At 44.1% G+C, this 24,423-nt stretch overlaps 2 protein-coding genes across 2 annotated transcripts in view; one reads left to right on the top strand and one right to left on the bottom strand.

Annotated features, from left to right (window-relative positions):
- Window positions 1-2: 2 nt before the first annotated feature.
- On the top strand, window positions 3-16,335 carry POLR2B (RNA polymerase II subunit B; the record flags this gene model as incomplete). The annotated part of the gene is made up of 24 exons (XM_005418220.2): window positions 3-40; window positions 865-1,015; window positions 2,528-2,640; window positions 2,867-3,086; window positions 4,037-4,195; window positions 5,188-5,352; window positions 5,858-6,054; window positions 6,765-6,884; window positions 7,254-7,440; window positions 8,137-8,280; window positions 8,508-8,647; window positions 8,766-8,877; window positions 9,340-9,494; window positions 9,744-9,942; window positions 10,058-10,226; window positions 10,687-10,783; window positions 11,808-11,902; window positions 12,157-12,407; window positions 12,494-12,583; window positions 12,850-12,957; window positions 13,470-13,583; window positions 13,669-13,829; window positions 15,016-15,211; window positions 16,087-16,335. Coding segments are annotated over 24 exons (3,471 nt in total), but the record flags the coding sequence as incomplete, so codon positions are not given.
- Window positions 16,282-24,423, bottom strand: part of IGFBP7 (insulin like growth factor binding protein 7) — an 18,326-nt gene continuing 10,184 nt past the window's right edge. Inside the window, exons 3-6 of the mRNA XM_005418122.3 lie at window positions 19,687-19,796; window positions 18,339-18,455; window positions 17,832-17,958; window positions 16,282-16,517 (exon numbers count right to left, since the gene is read on the bottom strand). Of these exons, the coding sequence (XP_005418179.2) occupies window positions 16,498-16,517; window positions 17,832-17,958; window positions 18,339-18,455; window positions 19,687-19,796 (374 nt within the window). The 3' untranslated portion in view covers window positions 16,282-16,497. The remainder of the gene's footprint in view (window positions 16,518-17,831; window positions 17,959-18,338; window positions 18,456-19,686; window positions 19,797-24,423) is intronic.

Below are 24,423 nucleotides of genomic sequence, written 5' to 3' on the forward strand. Positions count from 1 at the left end.
CGCCTGACCTGTGGCAGGAGGCCTGCTGGATTGTTATCAGGTGAGCTGCTGGACGGGCTGTCCTTGTCCCTTCAACGCGGGTGCTCTCGGCCTGTCAGGTGCTATCCAGCTTGTGCTGGGAGCTGCAGGCTTGGTCACTCTAAACCATGTGCTGTGGCACCTTCAGGGCTTTTGGCAGAAACAAAGGGTTGTGGGCACGGATTAAGAAGCTCTGCTGACCCCTGCACGCGCTTTTTTCAGTGAAGGAAGGGATGGTTTTGGTTCCATATCTAGCACGTGGTTTTGTCCACTAATCTCACTGCTGATGCTGGCATTAGGAAATCAGTACTTGGGTATTTTCACCATTTTGGTGGTGGTGGTGGTGATTTTTTCTAGCAAAATATGAGCATCCAGGACCTGTGTGGCTGGAGCAGAGGGGATCCAAGCTAAAAGTTCTCAGTACTATTACTTGGACTTGGGGCCATGCTCCTAGTGTACTACAGCTTGGAAATTTAGTTAAGCAAAGTAATTTACAGGTGTTATTGAAAGCTTGAGCTGGAGCCACTTTCAGCAAGTTTGTCATCACATTTCTCTTCCAATTTAAGGGTAATTTGAGGCACTCACTGTGCCTGCAGTTGTGGCTCAGCCAAGAGGTGGCAGCAAGTCTGTCGCTCCAAAGTGTGTCTTCAGGCAGGAGGGAATCATTAAACATTTGTGAGGAGCATCTCTGTTTGAAACCCGTGCCTTGGGTTAAGTGAATGTGTTTGATTCTGCACTATATCATGACTTGTGGAGTTTTGGTAATAACTATATCTTAAGTTTGTTGGTGTGTGAAGTACATTAATTAAATTAAGATTTCTTATTAACCTGCTCCTTTTTTTTTAGCTCCTATTTTGATGAAAAGGGTTTAGTCAGGCAACAGTTGGATTCCTTTGATGAGTTTATTCAGATGTCTGTGCAGAGAATTGTTGAAGATGCTCCACCAATTGATTTGCAAGCTGAAGCCCAGCATGCCTCAGGAGAAGTGGAAGAGCCAGTAAGTGGAGAACCTTGCCAGATTATGTGTTTTTACAATTCAAAGTCATTCTTCATTTGTTTTATTCAACCCCTGTCCTGCTGTTTGACTTGAGAAGTGACCAAGAACAAGTGTCTGCTGCAGCTCATATTGTCAGTTCCTCTGCAAAACTGCATGGACAGAGATTCAGTAGAGCAGGTCAGGTAGCCAAGAGCAAGCTGTGTTTCAGAGAGATTTTGGTTTTTCAGCAGCTTTATCATGGCAAGGGTAATGGCTGAAAACTTCTCTCTTAGCTTTGACTCGAGTTAGGCTCAAGTTAGGTCCAGGTTTTCAAAGGGTGCTGTTGTTCATGTTCTTCCCTTGGCACCATGTTCCTAAGAGGACAGATTGTCTCAATTCTGCACCCCATGATGGCTCCTCTACAGTGAGTGTGCACTTTCTGCAGTGGCTCTGGTGCTTTCACCTGTGTCCCTTGTGTAGTTTCATCCCTGTTCCATAAGTGCAAATGGTGATGAGCCATTGCTTGCTGTCAGTCACTACCTTGCTGTTTTCCTCTACGGATTTAAAGGAACTTTAGGACACCAGAGCATTGAATTTGTTACATGGTTTTTCTGTTCCTTTGCATTTTTTGCAGGCATAAACTACCCTGTAGAGAATAACTGAGATGTCTTTTGGTTTCTTTGATAGGCAAACAGTTCATAAACATTTAGCCCACTAATTCTTAATATTTTCTCTGTTATTCTGTGTATATTATGGCAGAATTCCCTATTTGTGCTGTTCTGCAGCTGATGTTTGTCCTGTGCCTGGTCACTGTTCAGATCACAAGCATGGTTTGTGCTGGGCTTCTTTTTGCATAAAAGCTATTATTTTACTTTTTCAAATCACAGAGGTTAGTGTCTTATTTATTAAATGCAGGTTTTTAGGAATAGGTATAGAGATGAGAAAAAGAAGACTTGCTTTTACCTTCAGAGTCACTTGCAAGCAATCTCACCACATTTGAGGATGCTGGACTAATTTAAGGAAAATGTGTGTATTGGGAAAATCTTGATTTTTTTTTTGTTTCTGTCTCCCTCTGCTTCTCAGTCTCAAATTTTGAAGGCAGTTTAGAGCACATGAGAGGGTTTAGGAGCCATGCTCAGAGGTAAGAATGATGGTAAATGAATTCTCCTTAAGACAGCTTTCATGAGAACTTGGGAAACAGCACTATATGCGGCTGTTGCTGCAAATCCAGGAAAAGGTGTTTCTTCACATAAAGACTGAGATTTTTTTTGACCTACAAAACATTTGCCAACAAGGGTCTGCCACCTCCTGTTGTAAGAAGCTTTTGTGCATTTTAAAAATCAGATCATTTTCCAAAAGCTCAAGTCTTACTTTGTTTACTTGTCCTGTAGAATCTTCCTAGGAATGGTGTTACCCAACTTGCCGTGTTTTTATTTATTGGTAGTGGCTGTTCTTCTGCAGTAACAGTTCTGGTTGCTAATAGGAGAGATGTTTCTTTCATTACAAGTAAATGTATTCTTTCTTGTTTTCCAGCCCCGGTATCTGTTGAAGTTTGAACAAATCTATCTCTCCAAGCCTACACATTGGGAAAGAGATGGAGCACCCTCACCTATGATGCCAAATGAAGCCAGGCTGAGAAACCTCACGTAAGGGCCAACTCTGTGGTGGATAAGCACAAGGAAGAACTGCCTCTGCCCTATTGTTTCATAGCCTTCTGCATAATAATTGCTGCTTTGTTTAAGTTGCATGTCTAGTTGTTAAATGCAGATGGTAATTTGGTAATAATGCTTAATACACCAGTGAGTGCATTACTCAGGGTTGTACAGAAAGGTAGCAACTGACAGGTGACACAGTGCTGTTTTTATTCTGTAGGTATTCTGCCCCCTTGTATGTGGATATAACTAAAACAGTTATTAAAGAAGGGGAGGACCAATTGCAGACCCAGCATCAGAAAACCTTTATAGGAAAAATTCCTATCATGCTGCGTTCCACGTACTGTTTGCTGAATGGCTTAACTGACCGTGACCTTTGTGAGCTGAACGAGTGCCCACTTGATCCTGGTGGCTACTTCATCATCAATGGCTCAGAAAAGGTAAGGGATGTACCTTGCACAGCCATCTGTACAGACACTGGAAGTTCTGCCACTTGTTCCCATATGTTTTGCCAGGAGCATAAACACTCTTATTCCAGTGTACCAGAGATACTGTGGGAGCTCCTGATCTTGCAGAAAGATGGGCCTTTAGTCATCTGTTAGGGCTTTCTCAAGCCACCTTTTCTTCTTTGAGGCACATTTCCCATCTTCAGTTCTTCCCTTCTTTGGTTTTGTGAGCTGCTTTGCCTTTTGTGAACTGTTTGCCACTAAGTGCTCTAGATATTTTTATTTGCTTTTCCAGTATTGCAGAGCAGCATACATTCTGAAATGAGGCAATTCCTCACTTGGAGTGTCCTCCAGCTTGTTCACAGCTGTGTTTTTGGTGCATTTTGCTGTATTTTTGCTGATGATTTTGCTGTGTTTTTGATGTATTTGGTTTTAAGAAGTTCTTGCCTCCATTGCTGTGGAAGCAGCTTCAGAAAATCATTTCCACACTCTATTAGTGCCTCACCTGTGAAACTGACAGTATTTTCTAGCTGATAACCCAGGCAAACACAGCAAAATAATTAGAATTTTATATTTCTTCTTGGGGAAAAGAGTTCTGGCTTTGATTGTTGAGCTGGCATTTGAATTTGCCTGTGTAGTGCATTGGCCTTGGAAAAACAGATAGATAGATGCTTTCTTTGTCAGTGAGCAAAATGTCTCAGCACAGCCAGCATGTGTGATAAGTAATAAAAAGACAACAGAGTTCCCTGAGTCTCTTGTTTGGACTAGTTCATCTTAACTAGCTTATATTTTGTTTAAATCTGTGTTTTTAAAATACAGTTGACTTCATGCTGTGCAGTGCTCTTAAAGTTGAGGCACCTGAAGGAATAGTAGAAACAGTGTGAGTGTTGCTTTCAGTATTCTCTTTTGTCAGTTATTTACTGGTGCTCTTGTTTCTCGCACAGGTTCTGATTGCTCAGGAGAAGATGGCTACAAACACAGTCTATGTGTTTGCAAAGAAAGATTCAAAATATGCCTACACAGGAGAGTGTAGGTCTTGTCTGGAAAATTCCTCTCGACCAACAAGTACTATATGGGTCAGCATGCTGGCCAGAGGTGGACAGGTATGGCTAGGCAGTAACAACCCCAGAGATTGATTTAGGAGTTTTGTTACTGTCCTGTCTCTTTGTGTCATTTGCTTTTGGGATTTTAAGAAGAAATTTCTCTGATGCTAAGTTGTAAAGAAGATATTGTTTGTCATATGTTATGCTTGTCTCTATGATAAATAATTTGAGGATTGAAATGAAGAATCAGTTTGTGGCAGGCTTTAGGGCAAGGCTAAAAAATATTTTTAAATTACTATACATGAGTTTTGAGAAAATTCAGACAAGCTGTGTCCTGTTTTTTCATGAAGAATAAGAGCAGGGACCCTCTCTTTGCTGATGGTCAAGCTAGTGTTGAGATGCATTTTGCAGACCACATATTAATTCATATTTAATATTTAATTGTGCCATCTGTGAGGGGAAATAAGTGCTGCTTGTAACTTCAAAAGGTGACAGAACTCATTTAGTATTGCACTGATGTTTTGAAGTTTTCCAAGAGCAACGTAAATAGAAGCTTTACAGTATTCTCCCTCCTGATGTCTGGGGCACTCCTGATTTCTTCTGCATCCCACAGCATTTCCTTCTGGCAAAAGGGAGCAGCTACTTGATAAATCACTTGCACAGTGGGTTAGAAAAGCTGTTTAACCCTGACAGAAGGAACACTGAAGGTAGATAAGATTGCTCTTGGCAGTGAGGGAGAGAATTGATGCATATGGGTGAATGAGTAGTATTTATATTCCTTTGTGTCAGCACAAACCTTACAAGTTTTCACAGGCTTCTAAAGCTTGAAGTGTTTTTAAAATAAAAACTCATTGCTGGAGTAAGGCTGCAGAGTAGCTCTTTATTTGGCCTGCTGAGAAGCCGTGTTTTCCTGTGGTGCTTGAATAAATATTCTTGTGTTGTATCATCCAAATCCAGAGAGAGACTTTTACTTAAAGACAGGATGATTTTAGAGACTTTCACTGAAAGGCAGGATGATTTAAGCCTCAGCCCTGCTCTCCCCATCTTTGCAGGGTGCAAAGAAGAGTGCCATCGGTCAGCGCATTGTAGCCACTCTGCCATATATCAAACAAGAGGTGCCCATCATCATTGTCTTCCGTGCACTCGGCTTTGTGTCCGACAGGGACATTCTAGAGCACATCATCTATGATTTTGAAGACCCAGAAATGATGGAAATGGTAATATATATGAAATTATTTCCTGTTCTGATGTTTGGTGGTGTGGCGGTATAGGCAGTCATCACTTGAAGCGTTGCTCATTTTCCTGTTGTAATTTATTTATTATTTTTGGGGGTTCTGTATTAGAGATGTTGAAAGTTTTCTGCCTGAATCTATTCTAATGAGTACATTAAGGAGACAGAGCACAGTGGAAATTTTTAAGAGTTAATATGTATTTGGAGAGAGTTAGGGTCTTCTGCTATTGTTGACTTTAATTGTAAAATCTTGATTATGCCTGAAACAGCATCAGACCTAGAATGAACTTGAATGAGGACTATTTTCTGAAGTTTAAACTATTTTTTGTGTTCTTCCTGCACGCTTCCTTGCTGTTTTCCAGTGCCAGAAAGACCTGGATCAATAATTAGCAGATCCTGAAAAAAAATCATTAACAAACTACTCTGTAGTTTCCTTCAGCCCCACCAAGCACTAGTTGCTACAGGATTTTTGCTGTATTTTTCTGCTTTAGGTCAAACCATCTCTGGATGAAGCATTTGTCATTCAGGAGCAAAATGTTGCCCTAAACTTCATTGGCTCAAGAGGTGCCAAGCCAGGTGTCACCAAAGAAAAGAGAATCAAGTATGCCAAAGAAGTCTTGCAGAAAGAAATGCTCCCACATGTTGGTGTCAGTGACTTCTGTGAAACCAAAAAGGCCTATTTTCTAGGGTATGTCAGAATTCTGTCTCACAGCTGCAAATGGATACATTTTACTCATGTATATGATTGGAAGAATGCCTTGAATGGAAGTTTGTTTTAACCTCAGTCTTCTGGGTACTTTGTGATAAACCTTGGGGCACTGGTATATTTTTCAGGCTGAGAAAATGCAAATTTTGATAAACTAGGGAAAAGATGAGCCTCAAACACATTTTGGATCTTAAGTTAAATATGATAATAGTGCTAAATGACTTCTTGATATCCAGTTGCATGGATAGCATCTAGAAATTGATAAGTAAGATTTAGGTAAGTACTGATAAGCTGACTGTAATGTAAAGCACTCTTTAAAACCAGTAGCACATTGTTTTGATCACTGTTTACTGGTATGCAGATGAACTGTAGCATCAGGAGACTTATGATTTTATACCTGATTGCATGTGCTTAAACAGAGCCCATATTACAGTACAGGGCAGATATTTAGCAGAAAAGGCATGACTGTCGTGATGTAAATATTTTCTTCTCCCTGTCCTTAGCCTGAACTTTCTGTGGGTCATCCACCTCTAAGGATGTGCTGAAGAGGTTTATTTTAGGGCAATGGTATGCTGAAGATCTAGAATGGACAGCTTTTAGGAAAGAGTTCACTGACTTATCTATGAAAACATGTAATCTTTGTTGTGAATGCCTGCTGTCAGTTTAAAACATCAACTGTCTTATTTGCTTAGGTATATGGTTCATAGACTGTTGCTGGCAGCACTGGGAAGAAGAGAGCTGGATGACAGAGATCATTATGGCAACAAAAGACTGGATCTTGCTGGGCCACTCTTGGCTTTCCTGTTCAGAGGGTAACTATCACATGCACGTTTTATTTCATGGTAGAGGCGTTGCCAACTCTGTGCTTCCAAGTCAGACTAATTCTGTTGTGTCAGAGAGCCAGTCTTGGACAACACAGCTTCTGTCTAATTATGACTTTTTCATGGAGTGATTAAGTTTGCTATAACAGTAGGTGGCCAGCATTGACTTGTTTTGAAGCATATTTTGTGCAGGTTTACAAACAGTTGCATTTGCTTTATTCCCCTCTGCCCCATCATCCTGGTTACAAATTCAAATTGCTTCTTTTCAGGAGGCCAGTGACATTTTTGTCAAATAGCCCAAAGTAGGCTGAATTGCACATGCACTATTTAATCAGATTTCTCGGTGTCTTTCTTCTACAGAATGTTCAAGAATTTGCTGAAGGAAGTGAGAATATATGCACAGAAGTTCATTGACAGAGGAAAAGATTTCAATTTGGAGTTGGCAATTAAAACAAGAATTATTTCAGATGGTTTGAAATATTCATTGGCAACTGGAAACTGGGGTGACCAGAAGAAAGCTCATCAGGCCAGAGCAGGAGTATCTCAGGTACAGTAAGAGCTTTGTCAGGTTTACAGTTCTTATGGTAAAACTGTTCTCATGGAACAGTATAACATTGCTTAGCAGCCATGCATGTTTTATGTTAAACAGAATTATCTTAAAAGGAAATTTCCTTAGGTGACACAGATGAAGATCCAAACAGTTGGATCTTCATGGGTCTTTGATTTAGGGGTTTTTTTGGTGATGGTTTGCTTGCTTTGGCTGTTGCACTTACTGCTAAGCAGTTGGTGTAACTCCTGTAAAGATTTTTTTGTTTGATCATACAATTTTGTGTAAATTCTTAGTCCCAGGGAGTCATCCAGGAGGATGGATTTCTTTCCTTTAATTACTTCCACTGCTTGTCAGGCAGTTAAAAAAACTTGAGTGACACCTTATAATATAAAAGTTTTGTATTCCATGGCAAATGATGGGGAGCACTGACTTTATCAGCCCAGGGTCTTGCTGTGGTAACTGCTCTGAGAACTTCTGCCACTGAAACACTAGTTGGGAGTTTGAGATTCTAGGGGTAGTGTGAGGTTAGTGCAGGTGAGCTAAAAAGTGTAGCTGACAAAAATCAAAGCTGTTTTAGTTCTTTTTAAGCACATCATCTCTAGAGGGCGTTGATCCTTTGTACTAGTGTGCCATGATGCCTGTCAGCAACACACTTAAGAGGCTTTGACTGACTGAACTCCCTCCAATGCGCAGGTGTTGAACCGCCTGACTTTTGCATCCACCCTTTCCCACCTGAGACGCCTGAATTCTCCGATTGGGAGAGATGGAAAACTGGCCAAGCCCCGGCAGCTGCACAACACCCTGTGGGGAATGGTTTGCCCTGCTGAGACCCCTGAGGTAATGAAAGCAGGGTTTGTGTACTAACTGCCCCTCCCTCACAGTCATTTTGTAGCCATGGCTCTTGCGGTGATCCCGTGCACTTTTTTTAATAATGCTGACACAAATATTTAGCTTTATAGCTAACTTGGTGGTTGGAAGCATGTTTTGTGTCTGGGTCCTTGAGGAGTTAAGTTGAAATTCTTGAACCTTCTTGATTTGAAAATGCAACTTTGTGTTTCTGCTAGGGTCATGCAGTAGGACTTGTGAAGAACTTAGCCCTGATGGCTTACATTTCTGTGGGGTCACAGCCATCCCCAATTCTGGAGTTCTTGGAAGAGTGGAGTATGGAAAACCTAGAAGAAATATCTCCAGCAGCAATAGCTGAGTACGTAATAAAACCCTTCAAACAAACTTAAGCTTTATCCTGCACAACACTTCAGGGATTTGAGGGTTATTTGGTGGGGTGGGATATTTTTAGTTATTATTTGTGTTTCCCCTTCTAGTGCTACCAAGATATTTGTTAATGGCTGCTGGGTAGGAATACACAAAGATCCAGAGCAGCTGATGAATACCCTAAGGAAGCTTCGTCGTCAGATGGACATCATTGTGTCAGAGGTATAAATCTTTCCATCTAGAGTTTGGGTGTCCTTTTGGGCAAGAGAGGATAATGCCTTGATACTACTTTGCAAGTTTCAAGTAGCATTATTTGCAAGTCTCTTTCTGAATATACTTCCTGTTGCATTTGTTTTGTGGTGTTTTTTGGGGAGGTTTTTGTATTTGGTGCATTTTATTTTTTTTTTTATTATATGCTTGATTATGTATGGTTTGTTGCTTGGTTGTGGGGTTGGTCTTTAAAGGAGGGTTGTTTGTTTTTAAAGAGGATCCCATTGAAAGACAAAACAGTTGAAAATCATCTTCTCAAACATTCATGTTTTAAGAGTGTTACTCTTTGTTCTGTACTTCTGATAGTGCTTGGAAAGTCTTTGCTTTAGGGGATTTGGTTATCCTGTTTTGTGTTCTGTAGTTCTGATTGCAGGCTGAGACTTTGTGCTAATGGGGTGCTGCTGTCTTGCCCAGGTCTCAATGATCAGAGATATTCGTGAGCGAGAAATCCGCATCTACACTGATGCAGGCAGAATTTGTCGGCCCCTTTTGATTGTGGAGAAACAGAAGTTGCTGCTGAAGAAAAGGCACATTGACCAATTGAAGGAACGAGAGTATAACAATTACAGGTGAGGGACATTCCTGAAATTCAACTGAAGGTGTCATTTTCTATCTTGGAAGGTGCATGTTTCCTTACTTTGGAGAGAGGAATGTTTATGGCTTTGAGCAGCACAAAGATGCTTTCTCTGCCTGGTAGTTTAATCAGTTTTTTTAATCACATTGATGCAGTGGTAGTAGTAATAAGCCAGGGAAGTCCTTGTTCCTGTCACTGCTGAAGAGACCCATTTTAGGTGTTAATTGAATTATTGGTTGTTCAGTTGGCAGGATCTCGTGGCCAGCGGTGTAGTAGAGTACATTGACACCCTGGAAGAAGAGACTGTGATGCTGGCAATGACTCCAGATGACTTGCAAGAGAAAGGTGTGGCATATTGTTCAACATACACACACTGTGAGATTCACCCATCCATGATCCTGGGAGTGTGTGCATCTATCATCCCTTTCCCTGATCACAACCAGGTCAGTGCCCCTCTGCTGACATCCTGCTTTTAAAGCTGCTAGAAAACCCACAGGGTGTGTGTGTGTGTAAGGAGCTTTATGTCCATAATTATTGGTCTTCCCTTTGTCTGTCTAGTCTCCCAGGAACACATACCAGTCTGCTATGGGTAAGCAGGCTATGGGAGTCTACATCACCAACTTCCATGTCCGTATGGATACACTGGCACACGTGCTGTATTATCCCCAGAAGCCCCTGGTAACAACACGCTCCATGGAGTACTTGAGGTTCAGGGAGCTGCCAGCAGGTGTGTTGTCAGTTCATGTTCATGGGACAAAAATACTGCTCTTCTGCTTTGTTTCAAACACATCACAAATGGTGTGTGTAGAGTACCTGAACACTTAGCACATGTGTGCATTTATAGTTTAAGTGTGAGCTTGTAACTGGACACCTAGACTACAGAAATTTGTTGGTAGTGTTGCAGCTGAAACTGCTTTACCCAAAAATACTGCTAAAATCTAACTGAAAAAATGCATTTTCTGTATTGATGTTTGATAGGTTTTTCACAAGGGGTCACTCTTGACTCTCTTTTCTACCCAGGAGTTGAATTTGCTGATACTGCATGTTTCTGTGTGTGGGATGTAGAGATTTTATCTGAGAAAGGGCAGAACAGCTTGACTGTAGAGAGTACAGCCTACTTTGAGTTAAAATAGTGTCTGTCTAGGCATGTGTGCATTCTTTAAAAATATTTTCTCTGTATATTGTAGGTATCAACTCGATTGTAGCCATTGCATCATACACAGGCTATAACCAGGAAGACTCTGTCATTATGAACCGTTCTGCTGTTGACAGAGGCTTTTTCAGGTAAGACACTTAAAATTTTTTAACTGCTTGGAATTAAAAGAAAAAGCTATATGGAGTTGTCCAGAGGCTTGAGAAAAGTTCATTTTATGCTGGAAGATGCCATTCTCTTAATCTTTCCACTTGAGAAGCATTTACATTTTTATTTTTTTTAATGGGGATGGAGTGAGCAACACAGTGAAAATAGTGAATGTGTATCTTAGCAAAACACCATGAAACCTCACTGCCCACTTTGTCTTCTTGATCTTCCATTTTGATCTTTATTCTGTTTAGGGTCCTTTGTATCACAGTTTAATGAAAAAACATTTGGAGTCTTCCCTGGTGTATTTTCATATAAGTCTTGCCAGTTACCAGAACAATGTTCCAGCATTATAGAATAATCTTGTCTTTATTAGTGAGACAGTTGCTACCAGTTAGGATTGGAATGTTCCTCTCCTTAGAAGGAACTGCTGTTGGCACAGCTGGTGGCTGATGTGACTTCATGCATTATAGTATCTGAAAACACTTTGGTGTGCTGGCAACTGAGGCAGCAAACAAAAACCCTTAAAGCACCAGAAAGAACCTTATATTAAATTGAAAGTTTTTCACTGCAGCTCAGTTGTACTGAGTGTGGCACTGCAAGCTAGCGATAGAAGCCTAAAAAAGTTTGCAAAATTGCATGCATAAGGAGGAAAGAAATATGGGAATGATATGCTGCAGATGTGAATAATCATTAGGAATAATAACTACTTCTGTGGTGCCAAGCAGATAAAAAAATCTTTGCAGTTCATCAAAAGTACTTTGGCAGTATCTGCAGAGTGACCATCAAAATGCCCTCTGAAAATTTTCTGTGTGGTGGGTTGTTTCTTTGTTTTTGTTTTCCCCTCCTCAGTGAAGGTCAGATTAACAGGAAATCAGAGGATGTACGGCATGCATTCATTATTTGCATTTGGTTGTCATTAGTAACAGCAGCTCTAATATGTGAAAATGAGATATGGGGGGAAATGATGCTGGCTTCACTGGAGAAGACTTTATAACTTCATTTCAGGTCTGTGTTCTATCGCTCATACAAAGAGCAGGAGTCTAAGAAAGGGTATGACCAAGAGGAAGTTTTTGAGAAGCCTACACGTGAAACTTGCCAAGGTAAGATAAAGGAGTGGTTTTAAAGTAAGGTTTTGTAGGCAAGGTAGTGTTGAAATGATTCAGCCTTCATTTTGGGATATATTAATACAGACATTTCTGTATTTTATAGAAATTACTGTATCAGTTGAGATATTTACATTAGATGTTTTAGCAGTTGTCTGGAGCTGCAAGCAGACTTGTTGAATTACTGCAGAACATCAAGTGTCAGTATGTTGAAAAATTTGGGAATCTACTTTTTCCTTCTTCCCCCCAAGGCATGAGACACGCAATCTATGACAAACTTGATGATGATGGTTTGATAGCCCCTGGGGTACGTGTGTCTGGGGATGATGTCATCATTGGCAAAACAGTCACACTGCCAGAAAACGAAGATGAGCTGGAAAGCACCAACAGGCGCTTCACCAAGAGAGACTGCAGCACCTTCCTGCGGACCAGTGAGACTGGGATTGTAGATCAGGTCATGGTGACCCTGAACCAGGAAGGATACAAGTTCTGCAAGATCAGAGTGAGCACTGACGTTTGTGCTTTCTGCTTTAATCATCCTTGGTCCGTATTTAAGTTACCAATTGCATGTTTTCCTGTGGCTCACAGGTACGTTCTGTAAGAATTCCACAAATTGGAGATAAATTCGCTAGCAGACATGGTCAGAAAGGAACCTGTGGGATCCAGTACAGGCAAGAGGTAGTAATTTATTTTTTCTTCTTCTTCTGGAGATTTTACCTGTGCTTATCTTAGTGTTCTGTCTTAAGTGAATTGTCTGTGGACTATCTACTCAGATGCAATATTGACTTAAATTTAGCTAAAATATTTTTAGAAGGAGACACAGCTGCTTTTTACGTATTTCAATGTCCTTTAAATTCTTTAAAAGACTTAATATGGATCCAGGCACATACTTTTCCTAAACATGATGTCCTGTGAGGAACTGACTGTGTGTTTCTCTGCTCTAGGATATGCCCTTCACGTGTGAAGGCATCACACCTGATATCATTATCAACCCCCACGCCATCCCTTCCCGTATGACCATTGGTCACTTGATTGAGTGTCTTCAGGGCAAGGTAAGAGCAGTCTTCTATAGTGCATGTCTCAGCAATAGGAATTAAAATTTGGTGGGGACTGTTGTATGCTTTGAGGGTTTTTTTATTTTGGTTTGTTTGGTTTTTTTTGTTTTTTGGGTTTTTTTGTAAAGATAAACACTATCTATTAGGTGTTAATTCACTTAAAAATGATTGTTCTCCAGTTATTTGATAGCAAAAGGAAGGAGGTTTCTTAGGGAAGATGTAGTCCTGTAAGTTTTATCCAGAAGGTCAGATCCTACCTACAGTGTGCTCTCTCATCTGTTGCTTTTGTTCCAGACATTTTCCCCTGACCTAGAATAAGGAGAGGCAAAATTGTTTATAGTGTGTATTTTTTAAAATATGTGGCAGATAAACACAGCGAGATAGGGTACTACCATTGGCATGGAATCTCAAATTCCAGTATTAAGAGTTACAACTGTTTGAAACAGCTAAATATGGTCTAACCAGTCCTTCAGAAACCTGACAAACTCTTCCAAATCTCTTCTCTGTAGGTGTCTGCAAACAAGGGAGAAATTGGTGATGCTACACCTTTTAACGACGCTGTCAACGTGCAAAAGATTTCCAACCTTTTATCAGATTATGGCTATCATCTAAGAGGAAATGAGGTATAATCAAAGTATCAATCCACTGTAGTTTTTTTAATACACCTTTGATGGGTAGTAAGGCTTACAATTGCATTGACTTCTTCAGGTCCTTTACAATGGCTTCACTGGTCGAAAAATCACATCCCAGATCTTCATTGGGCCTACCTATTACCAGCGCTTGAAGCACATGGTGGATGACAAAATCCATTCCCGTGCACGAGGGCCAATCCAGATCCTTAACAGACAGCCCATGGAAGGCAGATCACGGTAAGGATCCCTGCTAGTTTCTTTGTGGGGTTTTGTTTTTCTGTCCAGCTTTTAGCCCTGCAAAGCTCCAGCTTTGCAGCTTAATTAGCTCACCCCAAATAGCCACCCATTTTTGCATGTGTTTGGCTTAAGATCTTGTATTGGGTGCAGGTGCCAAGGTTTTGGTAGCAGGAGGTACTGCTGGGGTGGCCTCTCTGAGAAAGGACCAGGGCTTGTCCCATGCTGGACACAGCTACTTAGAGCTGGCCCTGGCAGCCCCACTGCTGGCCAGAGCTGAGCCCAGCAGTGGTGCTGGTAGCACCTCTGTGAGAAAATATTTAAGAAAGGGTAAAAAATGCTGTGCAGCAACTGTGAGAGAGGAGTGAGGAAATGCAACAGGAACTGCCCTGCAGCCTGTGGAAAGCCCACGCTGGAGCAGGCTCCTGGTAGGAGGTATGATCTGTGGGAGACCCCTGCTGCTGCAGTCTGTTCCTGAAGGATTCTACCCTGTGGGAAGGGCCCATGCTGGAACAGTTTGTGAAGGATTATCCCATGGAAGGGGCCACATGCTGGAGCAGGAAAAAATTGTCAGGAGAAGGGAGCAGCCAAGAGCAGCTGTGATGCACTGACTGCAGTCACCATTCTCCTGGTCATCACAGGGAAGGGAGGAAGGAGTTGGGAATGAAGGAGTGAAGTAACCTGGGAAGAAGGTTGGGGAGGTGAACATTTTAGTTTTGTTTCTCATCATCCTACTCCATTTTAATGGGTGATAATCTCATTTTCCCCATGCTGAGTCTGTTTTGTCTGTGGTGGTAATTGATAAGCAATCTCCCTGGTTTTATCTCCACTCATGAGCTTTTCCATCTTATTTTCTCCCTGTGTCCTGTTGACGTGGTGGGGACCAGAAGGCTGTTTGGTGGACATCTGGCAGACAGCCAAGGTTAAACACACCACAGATAAACAGAGGATGATTTAATAGTACACTTCATTTTGCTGTATGGTTGTGCTGTGGCTGTCAGACACCAGCTGTAGAAATACTCATCAGCAGCTATTAATTACTGTTTTCACAGTTTTATTCTGTGGTGTTAGAGGAAAATTAATGCACAGCTTTCCTCCTGCCTTGCAATGCAGATACTTGTTCCAACAACAAGAACTGATTATTTTGCCAGTGAACTCAAAAGTTGAGGGTTTTTTCTCTTCCTTTTAGTGATGGTGGCCTTCGCTTTGGAGAAATGGAACGAGATTGCCAGATTGCTCATGGAGCAGCCCAGTTCTTGAGAGAAAGATTGTTTGAAGCTTCAGACCCCTACCAGGTCCACGTGTGCAACCTCTGTGGAATCATGGCCATTGCAAACACGAGGACTCACACCTACGAATGCCGTGGGTGCCGCAATAAAACTCAGGTGCGTGTGCTTCTCATCAGCCATTGTTCCTCCTTGTGGGCAGCAGGAAATGCCACTTGAGTGAAGCAGGAGGATAGGGAGTAAATATTTAAAGAAGCACCAGAACAATTGCTATTTTAGTTTCATAACTGTTTTAAGTGTTTATAGCATTGTAGTCAATTTGGATGCATCCTTATTAATTTTAGAGTGTTGGCTTGTCGTTTGGCAGGAAATGCTGCTCAGTGCAGAGTTTTCAGAGACTTTAAATGCTTGAGAGCTTGTTTTTAGAACTAAAACTCAGAATCACAGGAATTTAGAGGCATCGCCCTTGTGACTATCCCATGAAGATATTTATGCTTGCAGAGCTGGGTCCCCACGGGAGGTCTTTTGTGCTGCACTTTGGTGGGTTTTTTTAGTTTAATAAAAGCTCTGCAGTGCATGCTTGGTTACAGGAGTGTGTCAAGGGACAGCGGTAGCAGGGATAAAAATAGTAGCCTTGAACAGGCTTGTTTTTGTGCCAAGGACTGACTGCTGCAACTGAACAATGGCACTGGGGTTACAGAGTGATGAGTGCTGGAAACCTTACCTGCATTTATGCACCTCAGGCACACTCTGCTGTGCACGTGTTCTGTTAAATGGTTCTTGTTTAGGATCAGATCCCTTGGCTGCATTTTTACATTAAAATGTGTTCTGGAGAGCTGCTGTGTAGCCCCTACAGACAGTCTCAGCTTCCTTCTTGATTTGGTACTGTCTGTGAGCAATTCTCCTTAAATGCTTTTATGCATAACTTCAGATTTGCTTTTAAGCCAAAAATTCAAGGAAGTTATTTGTGTAGAGTATGGGGAAGTTGATGCTTTATGAGTGTTTATCACAAGACTTTTGCAATCTCTTTCCAGATATCTTTGGTTCGAATGCCCTACGCCTGCAAGCTCCTCTTCCAGGAACTGATGTCCATGAGTATTGCACCTCGTATGATGAGTGTTTAGCCTTAAAAGGGCTTTTTTTAATTATGTGGCTCAAGTGAAGTGCTCAGGTTTTGTTTCATTTTGTACACGTTGCATTCAGAATTACAGTTTCACTCATCTGCTGTGTGCTGTTCAAAAGTATGTTTATTTCCTGTAAATAGAATTAAAATTTGTAATCGAGCTTGTGAATCTATTTGTGTATCTGTGAAAGAAGTGTGCAAGCAAATTAGGACTCAAAGAAAAAGGGAGTTAAGAGGGACTGATTAGTCAGCTAGAAAAAGCCAGAGCTTGCAGCTTTCCAAAATACTAATTTAAAACTGTGCATAAGTGAAAGTCCTCACATCACAGCTCTGCACCATCATCTGTGGAAAAACAAAAACATGTTACACTCTGTCCTGTTCCAAGGGGGAATATTGCAACTTTGGCAACAGCTTTGGGATCTCTTGGCTGAGGATGAGACCTGACCCCTCCTTCCTTCCTGCCTTCTTTCCTTCCCTCCCTGCTGCAGGGGGGTGATAATAGACACGTTTTTCTGTGCTGAGATCACCTGGACATGGCATACAGACTCTCACAGTATAGCTATGATGTCTGGCAGTTTGTTCCATTAACTTTAGCAATTTCCTTTAAAGTGGCAGTCTGCATTTACTTATCACTTAGCTCCAGATGCCTCAGAGCTTTCCTACAGCTGAAAAGAACCAGCTGTAGCATGTGCTGGGTGTGTGCAAGAAACAAACTGTTCTGGGGTATAAGCTTGCTGTTCATGGCACAACTCAGTAAAACTCAATTTCATTCACATCCATAAATACGATGTTTGAAAAGGGATTAGAGACTACCTTAAAACCATTAGCAAAGTTCCTGTGCATGATATTTGGATTCATTGTAAGCTCTCATTTCAGTGCCAGGTGCCGCTAATGTTCTTCTAAGGGAAGTATTTCAGCTCTTCACAGACATAAGGACACAAAAAGTCAAGACTGTATAGTTTGGATAAAGCTAGCAGGGATTAAAACCAAGGATTACATCCAGTAGGGGATTTGGGCAGCACAGTATTCTCTAGCCAGGTGCTTTATTCCCTGTCCCACTGCCTCTAGCAGGGTTACAGTTACTGTTGTGGCTCTCCAGATTTATTCCTGAGCATATCATGTGGCTGTGGTACTGAGCCATCCTCTGCAGCTGGGGTGAGGTGGCTGGTTTGCCACCAGCTTTGCACACAGCCTAGCAAGCAGGATGTGCTGTGGCAAATCTCCTGAGGTTTCACATCCCAGCAGGCAGAGCACATGGCAGGAACTGGAATGTCTGCTGTGCCAATACTGCTCTCAGGAGAGAGAGGAGCAGGTTTGAAAGTATCCAAACAACACTGAAAGGATGATACAAATGTAGGACTGGAAATCGACTTGAAATTGCTCTATTAAAATCCCAGAAGATGTTTCTTAATGTTCTTTTTGTATTTCCAGTATTTTACAGCACGTGGGGGGGTTATTTAACAATCCCTTGAGAACTCCAGTAGCTAAGATTTCTTGGAATGTTCTGTCAAATGCAAAAAACTGCACGTTAAACTGGTATTTCTAGTGGGGGGGAGGGTTTTTTTTTAAGCATTAAACAGAGATAGTCCTTTTGTATCAAATAACAGTAAACTGTTAGGGGAGAGAGCTGCTGAGTGTTCAGCCACACTTACCAACCTTTGGTCAGGGCTATTTCATGCAGAGTTTCCACAACGTGGATTTTCGCAGAAGCCGTTGCCTCTCCTTTGGCATTTGATGCATGGCACTCATATTCCCCAGCATCCTCTTTGCTCAGAGGAGATATCTGAGGGAAGAAGCACACCCCACTCCCCCAGTGAGCATCTCGGGCACTGGCAGAGGTGATTCTGGTTTTAGGTATCTTACAGAACTTCTTTGTGTCAAACCCTGTCCTCCCCTCTACTCCCCTCTGATTTTGCAAGTGGATGCACACTGCAAAATGCTGCATGCTAGACAGAGGAAGGATGCATGCAAGGTAAGACTGCATGGTAAGACTGGAACCAGCAGCCAGGCTTACCCTTCATCTGTAACTCACACAGATGAAGTTATTTTCCTCCAAATGCCCTGTCTGTTGCCATTTGTCTGCTGTCCTGTTCTCTGTCCGTGAGCAGTTTGCAAACTGCCCTCTGCTGCCTGTGCAGCTCTGTGCTCACACAGAGTACTCACCAGCACCCAGCCAGTCACTTCGTGTTTCTCAGGGCCCCCACGGGTCTGGATGGCCAAGTTCTCCCGGTCCCCAGGCAGAAGCTCCATCCTCTGGACACCATACTGTCCTCGAATTATCTAAACACAGGGGCAGGAATGGGTTGGAACTTAGGGGCTAACTTATGCTGGAACTGCATGCTGAGCCATACCTGCACACAGATCAACATTAGATACACAAGGATGTGTTTTGTGCAGCAGCAGTGTATTTCTAGTGTCAGAGTTTCACTTAGTCCTCTGTGTAGTGCAGCCACACCACCCCAGTGGTGTGGGTTCCCCTCACCTCAGCAACAACAGAGTGGCCCAGTTTTCTGGGATGGATGGTGCTGGGCAATGGGGTATGCCAACATGCCCTGTGCTGATCTGGCCTCATAGAACTTGTGTGTGTTCATGCCTGTTTCTGCTGCAGCAAACCAGACATTCCCTCCTGGTAGGCACAGCATCAATGGGAAAGCAGTACTGCAGTCTTTCCCCAGTGTCTGAGCCCAGAGCCCAGCACGGCACAAGTGGTGCTCAGCCCTTGTTACCATCAGGTCAAGCAGTCTCTCAGCCATGAGGAAGAGGCATGAAAAGCAGAGCAGCACTTTCAGTGAGTGTAAACTCAGCATCTGTTCATAAACAAGCAGAACACACTGCCTGAGTCAGCAAGCCCACGCTGCATGCTCACCTGACAGTCTGCTCTTGAACCCCTACGAATAAAGCTTGCTTACAGCAAACTTGGGGTCAATCTAGTTTTTTTCTCCATAGTATCCTTAAGTAGTAATGTTTCAGCTTAATTTTCAGATCTTTCACAAGTGTGCACAAACCTGTGGCACTTGAGGGGGCTGCAGGAGCCATGCAGTGCCTCCCAGCCCTACGGCCAGGATCCTCTCCATCCAACACTGGCCCCCATCCTAAGCCTGATGTTACCAGTGCTGCCAAAATCAACATGCTGCTGGCTACTGGAGCTAAATGACTGCCCCATGAGGTTCCTGTTCCCAACGTGGGCGATGTCTAGCCACCTCAGAGTCACTGCTGCCAGCAGGGTGAAGGTGAAGGCAGGTCAAGGGACATTCCCTACATGCTCCAAATACCAGGCGCTACCAAGAGAAACACGAGTCCTGTCCTGGCTCAGGATCAAGAGTTTATTTGCTAAATAATGTCTAAAAACTAAACAAAACCAGATGTGTGGGGGTGGACAGAACTGCAGAGATGAGAGAACTCATCAAAGAGGTGTGTTTCTACAGAGATCTGCTATGGCCTTTGTGCTTACCAGGCACTTTCAGCCACCTCAGGTTTGCTGTGCTGTAAGAGCTCCCAGCAGGGCCCTTACCTTGTTCCAGATGAGGACAGGGGTTGGGATGCCAATGACTTCACAGCTCAGGTAGATTTGTGCTCCTGTCACGTTCCAGATGTCCTTAGGAGGAGTCACAATGGAGGGTCCTGCAAAAAGGGAGAAAAGCTTTTAAGTCCCAGGTGACTGCAAGCCTGCCTCCATAAAAGCCTTTTAAATGGGAGCCAGTCACGGTTTTGAGGATGAGGTGAAGGTGATCCCTGCTAGGAACAAAGTTCACTGGACTGATCCCACATCACAACACTTCTCTCTCCAAAGTGACACACGCACTTATACTATCTAGTCCAATGGGTGCTTGCCCCAGAAGAAAGTGTTGAGCAGTTCAGGTGATGAGTCCTCCTGCTCGCAAGGTTGAGGTTAGAAGTGAAATACCGTTTGTATTCTGTTATCTCACGGGCTGAGCAGAACTGTACCAACTGCTGGCCCTGCTTACCATAAAGTCACCAAGTCAGCTGGCATGGAGGAAAGGACCCCTAGGAGACAGGGTGCATTCCACTCTGTCATGCCACGAAGAGCTTGCCCAACTTTGCAGCATCATTTCTCCCAGCATGATTTCAATGTGGGCTAGCAGAATTCCATGTTGTGCTGTTCCTGTTTTACCTGTGTGCAATGCTCAGCCAAAGAAGGCTGGCTGGATGCTGGCAGAGCTCTCCATGGGCGAGATCTGGGAAGGGAGAAGGTGAATGCAGAGCCCTGTTTTTCTCCAGAGAGCTCCAATTCCTGGTTAAATAGAGAGTTGCTTTTAAAGCAGATCAGAGCAGGGCTGTTTTGCAGATCTGGCTGGAGATGTTTATCCCTCAGGCTGGGAAATGCTGGAGACATAACCCATATCCCAGGAAGGGAAGAAAGGCTGTTTCTGTTCAGTCCCTCTTTAGCCAGGCTGTTTTGTAAAACGCAGCTATTAATTCCCTGCAATAGGAAGTGCAGACCAAAGGAGCACAGAGTGTTTATTTCCAGTTATTGATAGTTCTAAGAAACAGCTTTTTCCCTTCTGTTCTGAAGATGCAGGCAGTAACAGGAAACTAAAGCTCCCATTACACTCCATCGGGAGAAGGCATTTCCTATGCAGACAGGTACTCCACAGCCAGCCTGACAGAAGCTCCTGGGTATACTGGCTCACAGACCACACACAGCTCATTCCTAGTCCTGTAAAAGAGGGGCAGATATTGGTCCTAATGCTCCTCAAGGGGTCCTGAATCTGCACTGATTTCAGCCCTGCATGTGCACTCTGCCCTGCAGCCCTGTTGCAGACAGTGGGGTGCAGGTTTCAAGTGCATCACACTGCACCACCCTCCAGCAGAAAGCTGGTGTCTTCTTCCTCCTCCTCATGACTGGGGGCAGACCCACACTAGTATCACAGCCAATGGGTATCAGCCATGCTTCCATTTTAGCCCAAGAGATGCTGAGGTGGTTCCCTGCTCCTGAGCAGCTGGTGCAAACCCAGAAAAGTGTTTGCTCTTGTCTTTCGAGACTTCTCTCTCCAGGAATGACTGTACACAGCCTGCTGGAGGGAAGCTGCTTAGAGACTAGGGGTGGCTGCACTCAACATTCCCTGTTACAGAAGTATCCCAGTCCTGATTTTTAACAGGAGGCAGCTGTGGAGAAGCAGAAAAGTTTTATGTGTAGCCCCGGGCGATGGTTGAAACCACACCTAATAGTCAGCACAGGCTGGTTTCCTGGCAGACACCACAACCCAGGTGCTCCTCATCAGCACAGAGACGAGTCTCTCAGCTGAGAAGAGGATTTAAGCAGCATTTCAACACCCTGCTGAAGGTTTTCTCCCCTGAGTACCCTACAGTGGCCAGCCCACTGCCATCTGCAGGATGGGGCCACCTCAGGTCACGCACTCTGCTCCCCTTACCCAGTGCAGCACTTCCTGCACAGCCCAGCTGTTCTTTTCTCTGGTGTCCCTTAAACAATAGGGACAATAAGGTTCTTGGAAGCTGTGATGGGACACAATGTCCCTGAGCTCTGTGAGGGGCCTCCAGCTGATATGCACCCAGCAAAGCCTGATGCTGTTATTCTGTTGTCCAGCCCTCCACATGCAAATTGGCTTTCCAAAAGCAGAGCCTGGGACTTGTCCCCAGCTGCCAGGGCCATGTCTGCCCCTATAGGACACCATCCTATCACTGGGGTTCTTCCATGAGGCAGGAAAAACAAGTTAACCAAGATGACAAGTGCCCCCCAGTGATCAACATCTCGCACCACAGAAAAGGAGAAATCCTGACTCTTACATTAAGAGCCAGGTGGATGTTAAGGCCTTGTTGTGCTCTTCCAGGATCTGGCTCAATTCTCCCCTGGCAGCATTCAGCACACCACTAAAGGTGGTGTGCTGAATGAGGTGTCTCAGTCTTGGTTACTGCTGAGTTCCCTCTGTGCCAAGGGTTCAGGCACCCACTTGGCCAGAGATGTTTATTCACCCTGCCAGGATGAACAAGTCACACCACGATTTTTCAGCAACAATTGCTGTCAGGGAAAAAGAGACAAGGAATTTCGACCCACCTCCTGGGTGAGGAGAAATTGTTTATCTTCTTGGACAGGGGAATTGCCTGCACAGCTTCACAGCAAAGCCCTGTCTGGCTTGGCACAGCAGCCACAGCACAGTGAGGGCTTGGCTGTTATGAGCTTGTCCTGAGCTCGGGATGTACATCCTGATCCAACCAGGCAGAACATGACGTTCTACATTTGGCTGTAAAATGAGCTGGAGGCATCCACAGGCCTCTGCCTGTATCTGACACAGCTCAGAGGCCAGGAGGGAATACACATCCTGAGAGATGCAGCAAGTGTCATGGGAAAAGTCATTGTGCTCTCTCTGGACATTTGACTTAAATCCAAACAGCCCAAACTCTAGAGCTGGGCTCTTCTGCCACTAAAAATAAATGAGAAAGGCCAAGAAGTCACCAGATTTAAAGTCAAATCACAACTGGCCACAGCAGTAGCTAAACTCTCACTACACTGGGCTGACACCCAGGTGCATGGCAGTCACCCTGTGCTGGTCCCACTCATGCTCAGCCCTCAAAGTGGACAGAGATGGACAGATGATACAGCAACCTGACACAGCAGGAGAGGCAGGGGATGGCAGAGCCTTGCAAGGACTTCAGAAGATGTGAGGATTCCCTCCTCCAAGTGCCCCTCTTGCTTCAGGAGTTCTTGTGAAGCGAGCAAAGCTGGGACTGGAAACCAGCCCACCTTGTACAGAGCAGATGTCTTGACTCTTGCCAGCAAGGAGTCCCCCTGCCATCATCCTACAGCCTGCACCTCAGAGCCTTGCTGCTCTGCTGGCAGCACTGCCCACAGAGGGGATGGCTTCTCCATCAGCTTCCTTCAGGCTGAGGACCTGAGGGCTGCACCTGCCCAAAGAAATGGTCCCCACCACCAAGGTGGCTGAGTGGTCCCTGCTGTCCTGCCGGGGACACTGTGGATGTACAGATGCTCCCTGTCTGCACATGAGCTCCTTAACCAAGATGACAGCCCAGGCTGTTGATGGAGATTAGCTGCTCTCCACAGGCACTTCAAGCATTTCCTCTGTGCTCTGCCCATTGTTTGTAAAACAAACAGCTCTCCCTGGCCCAGGAAGGCGCTTCTTACAGAGCCCCAGAGCTCATTCACCCTGGGACAGAGCCTGAAAACACTTTTTCTGCAGCTTGCAGGGAACTGACTGCCTGTGTTATGTCAAAAATAGCAGCTGGAAAGGAGTTCCCATTGTTATATGTAGTTGCTTTTCTGCCACAGCAATGTGCACAGCAGAGCCTCTGGCGTCCTTGATGAGGATATTATTATTGGATATTATTTGGATATTATTGGATATGAGGATATTATTATGAGAATATTATTTGGCATCTCTTTCTAACACCCCTCCTGCACCAGGCACCCATTCTGTGCCCAGCCTCAGCTGGCAGAGACCTGGCACCTCCCAGCCCACCCACTTGTCCCTCACTGATTCCTGGATGGCCTCTCACAGCTGGGAGCTAGCTGCTCCTCACCAATCTTCCCTTGCTGTTCACACACACAATCCAATAAAAACCACCCAGCAAGGACAGCAGTAATTTCTTTGCTAAAATCAAGGGGCCTACATGTATGTGACTAAAGGCAAAAATCAGCTGGACATTAAGCACTGTGGGCTATGTCCTGGTGCTTGGGAGTGCCTGGATGCCCAGAGAATGAACACATGAAGCCATGTAGCACAGGCTGAAGCTCATGTGGGTGTCAGCCTGGCTCCCAGGCAGCACTGCACTGCCCTGCCACAGCCCCAGGTCACACACTGGCTGGGAACACTCCCCAGGAGGACAAACCCAAGCAAAAGCTGAACATTGTTCACTCTCACAAGCTATTGCAAGCCTGAAAATAAACCAACTCCAGTCTCCTAAGTTGCTGGTAAAGTACTTTCCCTTCAAAATGACTTTATATGGAAAAAGGGAAACCTTCCATAAGCAATGGACAGCCAGGCCTGTTAGCTGGCATGGCCTCAGCTGCTCCCTCCCACGTCAGTGCCCTGGGAGAGGCGGCAGCAGACGGGAAGTGTGGGCAGCTCCCAGCCTTCCCCACTCCCAACGCTGCCTGCAGCCTTCTGGCAGATGTGCAAACCTCCTCTGTTACCTTCTGAAGGCATCTCTCATCCTCCTGCAGCCTGTGTTTGAGGAGACTGAGGAGTCACAGGAGGAAGCGAGTGTTGGATGCTGTGTGTGTGGGATGCTCCCCCCAGAGTTCAGCCGGCTC

The sequence above is a fragment of the Geospiza fortis genome, unplaced genomic scaffold, assembly GCF_000277835.1.
Source record: "Geospiza fortis unplaced genomic scaffold, GeoFor_1.0 scaffold11, whole genome shotgun sequence".
NCBI lineage: Eukaryota > Metazoa > Chordata > Aves > Passeriformes > Thraupidae > Geospiza > Geospiza fortis.